This window comes from Epinephelus fuscoguttatus, linkage group LG1, assembly GCF_011397635.1.
Source record: "Epinephelus fuscoguttatus linkage group LG1, E.fuscoguttatus.final_Chr_v1".
NCBI lineage: Eukaryota > Metazoa > Chordata > Actinopteri > Perciformes > Serranidae > Epinephelus > Epinephelus fuscoguttatus.
Genome location: NC_064752.1, coordinates 17,916,859 through 17,925,765, shown reverse-complemented (window position 1 = coordinate 17,925,765; position 8,907 = coordinate 17,916,859). Strand labels below are relative to the sequence as shown.

The 8,907-nt window shown below is 41.8% G+C and overlaps 1 protein-coding gene across 1 annotated transcript in view; it reads left to right on the top strand.

The window, feature by feature from the left end:
* Positions 1–4,093: 4,093 nt before the first annotated feature.
* The window catches only part of cbfa2t2 (CBFA2/RUNX1 partner transcriptional co-repressor 2), a 51,748-nt gene continuing 46,934 nt past the window's right edge, over positions 4,094–8,907 (top strand). Inside the window, exon 1 of the mRNA XM_049586732.1 lies at positions 4,094–4,353. Coding sequence (XP_049442689.1) covers positions 4,326–4,353 — 28 coding nt within the window. The 5' untranslated portion in view covers positions 4,094–4,325. The remainder of the gene's footprint in view (positions 4,354–8,907) is intronic.

Below are 8,907 nucleotides of genomic sequence, written 5' to 3'. Positions count from 1 at the left end.
AAGCAAAGAGCAAAAGGCATTTCTGGAAATTGTCTCTACTTGATAAAAGACGCCTCGCTGTCTGTTACACGCCACATTTTAGCCTTTGTTGCTGCTCAAAAACTGACATCCATGAAAAGGTTTGGTGCACATCAATTCCATACCTGATATTTTACAGCCCATTATTTTTCATTATCTTCACTGCCATCTTGACTGTAACGAAGCCAGGAGGGACATTTAGATCTAGATCTGCATTCTACTGAATGTACTTCTCTAGTTTTAGCTCTGTTTTTCAGCTTTGCTAACTCGTATGGGAAATGTCTAGCTGCTAAATGCTGCACTATGTTCACTAGCTTCCGGTCACTAATTTTTCCCCCTGCTACGCCGCTATAAAAGTGGTTAGAGTGAACCAAAACAATGAGTTTTAATATAAAAATACTGATTATAGCTGCTTTATTTGCCCTCATGAAGAAGTATATTGTTACCCCTTTTCATATACACAAGACATCCTTCATTGTCTTGGCAGAAACGTAAAATAGCGAAACACTTGCACGTTAGTCTGTGTGGTGAGATTTATTGGGGATTATGGGAGAGGGTTACACATCTTGTTACAACTTCACCACAGCTTATCGGTTATACGTTCAGACAGTCGCTCAGTCAGCCAGTAGGTCAGGTCAGCTGATTTGCTGTGTAACAGTCCTGCTGGTGTGATTAAAGGAGCTGTGACAAAGACGCTGAAAGGCGATGGAGGGGGGGCAGCGGCCAGCTGTCACACAGAGGGACCATAATGGCCGCTGCAAATCCCACCACCGTCTGAGCTTGTTTCTTCTTTGACTCCAGCCTCCTGCTAACTGACTAGTCATCTCTTTGTTAACCTGTCACTGAGCTTGTTGACAAGATGAGTTAGGACATTGTTGTCACAATCAAAGGTTTAGTCTGGACTGAGTCATTGTAACTCACTGAATGCATACTACACATGTGGATTCAAATTACACAGACTGGTGATTTAAATGTTGAAATAATAAAAGATCATGCTGTGTCATGCTGTCGAAATAAGAAATGTGTCTGCAGTAGAGGCTTGTGGTAGTTCATGTATGCACAGAAGTCTTTTAAAAGCTGTTCGATCACATACAACCCTGATGCAACTCAAATAACCAGGCCACCCAAGTTTAGTGTTCATTCTTTATGTGTACACCCCTGCTGATTCTTTGCTGCATGAGTCCCAGGACCTTCTTCACATGCTGTGTCTTGCATTCCCAGTCAGGTGTAGGCAGTAAATGTACCACTTGCACCTGCTGGAGACTATATGGGTTGTTGATCTGTGGTACACAGTCCCCTCTTTTACTAAGAATAAATGCTGGCATTGTACATCTCTTCAAACCATGGATATGTTACATTTGATATCTTATAGCAGGTATGTAGAAACTTCACATTCTAGTAAGGCTGTGGATAATGTGGTTAGGTTTAGACAAAAAACAACTTGGTTATGGATGAAAAAAGATCATGTTTTGGCCCAATATACCCAGTTTTGGTGGCAAAATTCCTACTGGAAATGTAGTAATGTGTCACTATCTCCGGTGGAAACACAGCAATGTCCTGGTAACAAAGAACCACTTTTCATAGCGCTATCCCTGATGGAAACACAGCAAGGTGTCCGTAAAAAACCAACTGCAATGTACAGTGGCTGTAAAGGCGCAGGAAACACTATGATAACACATTAAACACAACCAGTTTTGTGGTTCCTTGGTCTTGAACAAGAGTCTGCAGCTTAGCAGGTGTCTCACCCCCCCACCCACCATCCCTTCCACCTCCCAGTGACAAAGTCAGCTCATATACCCGACTTTAGGAATGCTGATATGACACATGAAGCATACAAATGTAACATATCTGTGGTTTCTTGAATAGTACAGTGCCAACATTTCACCTAGCCACTGGGCTACACTGGCAGTATTGTTAAAATGTTGGTAACTTTGAGTTAACTTCATTTTCTCCAGAACAAACTTTGTCTTTTACATCATGTATCAGTACTTCTAATAAACTTTGATACCTCACCTGTGGGTTGTTCCTTCACACTATTGTCTAGTCATTCATAAGTCAAAAAATATTTTTCTGAAGTAATTTATCATGCTTTAAATTTCAGTTACGTCCTTGCTACATTTAAGAAGTGAGTGAATTAATGTATCACAAGATTTTAATAATCAGTTATAAGCTTTTTAAGGCTAATTCCTTATTTACTGTATAATGTTATTTAATGACACTGACAGGAAAGTAAAGTCGTCACCATCTGTAAGTGACAAAAATAAGAGTTACTTCAAAAAAAACAACAAAAAAAGAACTGTGTTGATTCTTTTATTGTCTATTAAATAGAATTTAAGGATGTTGCTGTCTGATAATGGTAGATAATGAAGTCTTTTTCAGCAGGGATCTGATCCTTCTTTCATTAATTGTGTAAACAGCTCAGTCAGCAGCACATGACTCACTCCTGACACTGACACAGCACGCGGTGACTCTTAGCTTCTGTGTCCTCAAACTGTGGCACCCCCTGATCCTTTGCGCCACATCAAAACAATTAGTGGCCCTTGGCCCCGAGCTTTACACAATGAGGGTGAAAACCTGTCCCCCCCACCCACCCACACACACACACACACAGACGGTAGCTGACGGCTCCTTGGCTCTTCCATAGCAGGAACAGTAGGTAATGACTCCTGCCTGCCACGGTGGACCTTAATTTGTTATTGTAGCAGAGCAGCTGTGCAGCATGCTGCAGAGAGCAGGTGGCAGCCTGGCAGGAGTGGAGGATGGGGGGCTGGAGGGGGAGGGAAGGAGGGGGAGGACAGGAGCGTGTGGCATATGTGGGTGGCTGTAGGGGGGGAGGGAGGATGGAAAGATGATGGTGGATGTTTATGTGTGGGTTAGGAGTGGTATAGCTCACAATCTCCTCAGCCAGCGACCAAATATTATGCTTGTAAAAGAAGAATAACATGTGAAACTCTGGATGGAGTCCAGATCTGTGTGACTGTGTAGGTTTTTGTGTTCTGGCTCAACAGATGACACACCGAATCAAGGGTGTAGGTTTCGGTTTAACATTGGGTGACACACATATGAAACAGGAGGTTACAGGGTTCTTGGCCATAAAATTTGGAGCACTTTCCTGTATTCTAGTGAATTTTTATGCAACAATTTGTGCATTTCTGCATGAATTTATGATGTACATGTCTTTAAGTTTGTCAAAGTAAAAGTGCTCTGCTACTTTCTTGTTTTTATTGCACGTTCTAAATATTGACGGCAACTTGTCCCCCACATACCCCACGAAATCTACGCCTATGCATCAAATATTCAACTTTTGTTTTTACCTTTATGCACAGTTATATGTGCATTTTCTGCATCAATTTATGGCACAGACCTCTTTAATTTTGCCAAAGTAAAAGTGCTCTGCTACTTTCATGTTTTTATTCCACATGTTCTAAATATTGTAGGCAACTTCTCCCCTACATACCCCTGAAATATGAGCCTATGCACCACATATTCAACTTTTGTTTTTACCTTTATGCACAGGTATATTGTGCAACATTTTAATTCATTGTCTAGGCTTCATGTTATCAAGTGCAATCCATCATTGCAACAATTTGTGAATTTTCTGTCTCAATTTGAGGTCTTTAATTTGGTCAAAGTAAAAGTGCTCTGCTACTTTTATGCATTTATTGCACATGTTCTAAATACTGACAGCAACTTTTTTTTTTTTTTAACTTTAATGCATGGTTATACTGTGCAACATTTTAATTCATCCCCTAGGACTACATATTATCAAGTGCAATCCATCATTTTCAGTTCCACCAGGCTCTCCTTATCCTTGCTTGTTCCAATGACAATTTGTGGAGGCATCCCAGGCTATAGATCCAGGCAGTGAACAACAAAATCAATACACCAACAAGTCGAGGTCATAAACGACTTTGCTCGAGGCAACAGAAGTATGTCTGCTGTGAGGATTATGTGAGCTGAGCTCTGGTGTCCTATTGTTGCCGCTCGGAGTTAATCATTACACACACACACACACACCGTTTCCCTGCTGTAAACGGAGCGTTATTGGTTTTCTGCTTAAATGCTGACAATTAGTACCGCCCACCCAAATCTCCTCTGTTGCGCCGCAGAGAATAGATACCTGATGCCTGCTGCTGATCCGCATCGATCCTCTCATGCTGGTTCCGTTAACTCTGTCTCTTTCAAAAGTGTTTTAAAATTGTTTTAATCCAGTAGAGAGCCTGTGGAAGAGAAACTGTGGGACTGTGATCGTATCAGCCATCATCATTCTGCCAGGAGGAGGAAGAAAACTCCACAATACGAGGAGCATGGTCGGAATGCCGAGTGCTTTAAACTGTGAGTAGATTTTAATTATGCTTAATGTGCTGTTTATTACAGTTATTACTGTTAGTGAGTTACTATTACCTGACTTCATACATCCACAGGTATATGTATGTTTGCACCTGCACACTGTAGTACACCCTGCTGAGTCATGACAAATGGCCCCTACAAGGGCGTAGGTTTCATTTCAACACTGGGGGGACATGTACGAAACAGAAGGGGGGGCGGGGGGTCAAAGGTCCTCCACCGGAAGATTTTGAGCACTTAATTTTCTGCATTCTTGTGAATTTTTGTGCACCTATTTTTGCCTTTTCTGCACCAATTTATTGTGCAAATGTATTTAATTTTGTCAAATAATAAACTTTAAGGTTTTAATGCGGGAGACTAATGCAGGATTTATACTTCTGTGTCAAATTGACGCCGTACCCTACGCCGTAGCCTGACGTGCACCTCCCCAGAAATGTACCTACCACTAATAGACCACCTGTCTATTTTTGTAAGCTGAAACCATGTCCCTCAGTGGAAACAAAGCTTTTATTTACTTTAATTTCAAAGATAATAAACAATAAATTGTAAAGACAATAAAGCCTCAACAACATAGGATTTTAAGTCTTGTGTGTGATTTATCCTGGCTTCATATGAGCAGAGGCTAATTTACACAATGTAAAATGTTATAGGCTTGTGCTAATAACGTTAGCATGTTATATTTGCTTGCAAAACCTGTTTAGTACAAGACACTTGTTTTGTCGGTGAACCTTGTGAGTTGTAATAGAGCCAAATTTTTGTAACCTTACCTTTGTTAAATGTTGCTGGCTTCATATGAGTAGAAGAAATGTCCGCTAGTTGCTCGGCTATTTTGTACAATGTAAAATGCCATAGGCTTGTGCTAATAACGTTAGCATGTTATATTTGTTTGGAAAACAAGTTTAGTTTAAGACAGTTATTTTGTCAGTGAACCTTGTGAGTTGTAATGGAGCCGAATTTTGTAACATTACCTTTGTTAAATGTTGCAGCTGTCCCATGGCTTCATATGTGTAGAGGAAATGTCCTATAGTCGCTAGGCTAATTTATACAATGTAAAATGCCATAGGCTTGTGCTAATAATGTTAGCATGTTATATTAGTATAAGACAGTTGTTTTGTTAGTGAACCTTGTGAGCTGTATTAGGAGTGAATTTTGTAACGTTAGCTTTGTTGAATGTTGCTGTTGTCCCTGGCTTCATATGAGCAGAGGAATTGTCTGCTAGTCACTAGGCTAATTTATGCAATGTAATGGGTTGTAGGCTTGTGCTAATTCCGTTAGGATGTTATATTTGCTTGTAAAACGTGTTTAGTATAAGATAGTTGTTTTGTCAGTGAACCATGTGAGTTGTTGGAGCTGAGTTTTGTAATATTTCCTTTGTTAAATGTCCCTGGCTTCATATGAGTTGATGAAATGTCCGCTTGTTGCTAGGCTAATTTATACAATATAAAATGCTATAGGCTTGTGCTAATGACATTAGCATGTTGTATTTGTGGGTAAAATGTGTCCTGAGAAAATGTGCTTTGTCTGTAAATGCTTCCACTTATAGCGAAACCAGTTTGTGTACCTGTATTTGAAATTGTCGCTATTAAGCCATGTTTAATGTGTGTTTTGGGTGTGTTTTGAAGTTTACAGCACTTCACAGAAACTAGTATAAATGCTCACAACAGCGTAGGCCACGTGTGTACGCTACGTCGTAGTATAAATCCTGCTTAATACACTCATTTCAAATACTGAGGGAGCCATGTCCCCTGTGTCCCCCCCGAAATCTACACCTTTGGGCCCATATGTCCTTCATCTCATTTTTTATGTTTTACATAATTAACGACCAAAATCTCAGCTGAAGCTCTGTCTTTGCCTCGTAATGAGCCGATATCTAGGCTGCATAATGGGGACTTAAAAAAACTCCACTCTATTATTTTCAGATTCGTCTCCCAGAGCGGGCTAAAGTCTTCAGAGAGGACCTTTGAATGTGTTACTTCAGATCATATCAAGTCATTATAATGACCAAACAAAAACTCAGTCATCCCTTTGTCTGCTGAGATCTTACGCTCATTAGGATCCATTAAAGAGTGCGAATAAACTATGCATAACACACACTCTATTGGATGCATTATCCCTTATATAGCCCCCACAAGACAGCTATTATGCTCCCATTTGATTGAATAGCAGCTTTCGGTCTATGTGTCTATTCAGCGGAGGATTTGGAGCCCTTAATCCACCAGGCAAAGTTTTTTTTCTCTCTCTCTGTCTCTTTCCACCATCTGGACTTTACAGCTTTTTAAGACAAAAACACCAGGCGGTGTGAAACCAGGCTGGAGCTGCTGCTTGATGCCAGGAGGAGGTTTTTCCCTTTTTCATGCCTGCAGTTTCTGCCTGCTTTACATCAGGGGTCAATAGTACAGTCCTGCAATGCAAGTGGGGTCAGCAGGGCCCGAGGGCTTGACTGCAGGCCTCCCATGTGTCACCGCAGCCTCCCCTCAGGACTCCCCCTTTCCCCCATAGAGAAACAAATAATCGCATGACAAAGACATGACTGTAACACTGATGGTTGGTGTTGTGGTGATGATGATGATAATTATCATGATGATGGGGCCACAGCTGCCACCAGGGAGCAGCAGAGTGTGTACTGTAATATAAAACTGTAAACATGATGGATTCTGGGTTTGAAAGCAATCCCTGTTTTGGAAAATTCGGTTCCAACTCGAACCCACAAAAGATCAAAAATGTGTGTTCTTCTGTTTTACCGTAATCGTTGTTTAGTTGGGAGTAATTCAATGTTTTGCAGAAAGCTAAATAGCCCTCTGGGAAGCCGGGATGCTGTGTGTACACTGGGAGAAAATGTGTTAAAGAGCATGTAGGCTCAACATTGCTCACACTAGTCAATCATTTCCATTCACCGCTGATTCAATTAGCTCTACTCGAAAACATGTGGATAATTTGGAACCCCCGATAATTTTCCCTTTTGCCTTTTTTCCCTTCTTTTCTTTGGGGTGGGTTATGGAGTCAGATTCCAATCCTCTGACATTAAAAGGGGAAATAAACGACAAAGGGGCCCTGCAGGTTTGCATTAGAGACCTAATTGGTTTTGGCTTGAGTGGGCTGTTAGCGTTGCCAGACGTGGGCCCTTTGTGTTTTGCCATGTGGGAGAATTTGCCTGTGCTGGAGGTAGAGAAGAGAGGTGCCTGCAGATCTTCTCTGAGTCATCCCTGCGCTGTTTCTCGTCTTTGTGGGCTGTTTGTATGCATGTGTGTGTATGTCTGTGAATGTGTTGGTATGCATGTGTCATTTCAGGTATGTATGTTGAAAATGTGCGTTGAATTGCGTGTTTTATTTTTCAGTTTCTCCGTGTGCAGCTTTTACTTGTATCTGTTTGTTACTATGTGTCATGCATGTGGTTGGCTGTGTTTTTGTACTATGCGTGCGCTCGTGTGTGTGTTTGTGTGTGTCAGGCTGCTAGCCCAGTATCCTTCTCACTCCCTCTGGTCTCTGCGTGGGTCTTTTCCACCAGCGCTACCACCTGTTAGTGTTTTACTCGGGCCCCAGGGCTACAATGACTGCAGAACCTTCCAGATTTGCTCATCAAGCCCATCAGATCGGCTCCCTTACCTCAAACCTGGCTCCCATTTCCTATCACAGGGACCAATCTGGAGCTGGATTCCCCGGTGCAGTTTAGCTGAGTCAAGATGGTGTGCAGTTGAACCGGCCTGAGTTAGATTAATGACTCATGAGCGACAACATTGGATTCAGCGCGCTGCACTGCTGGATCATGCTTAAGTGTTTGCAAAGTGTGGTTTCAGAGGGAAAAGAGATGTTTAAAGACCGAATTTATGGGGTCACATCGTTGCCCAGTGCTCCACATGTGAGAACCACAACAAAGCATCTGGCATCTTCTGTTTGAGTAATAATATGTGAGGAAATGTGACTGTTTAAACAGACTTTAATTGCATGTGTCACATATCTACTGTTACAGATCACATGCAGCGAAAATTGAAGATTTAAATGAACCCTAATTGTAATGAAACGTTTACTACCCAATGACAGGAAGAGAGAATATATCATCTCTGCATCTTATTATCAAGTTCCCCTTGTGTTGAATCCCAGACCGCTGCAAACTGCATCATCAGTCTTTTCAAACAGATAGGATTTGTCATGTTCCGTGTTTCGTGAGACCTCTGAGCTTTCCGTCCCGTTGTCTGTTTCCAATTCAGCACACTGTGTTCCCCTGTCTATTACTTCAGACAGTGTGGCAACCTGAAGCAAAGCTTAAAAAAAAAGAGAAACAGAGGAATGACCGAACAGTTAAAGGAAAAAAACAGTGAGAGAAGGGGAGTAGAAAGGGATTAACTGTCAGGGAGAATGTGAGGCTAATTGAAGCCAGTTTTGCACAGCTGTTTCTTGTTGCTGTGCGGCACTGCGCGGAGCGGCTGGGAAGATGGGATCCAGATGTGATCTTACGCCAAGGATCACCCGCCAGTAACAATCCTCCAAAATACCAGCCGTACAGGAGACTGGGGCTATTAGAGTGTCCGCGCTCGCCCACCTCCT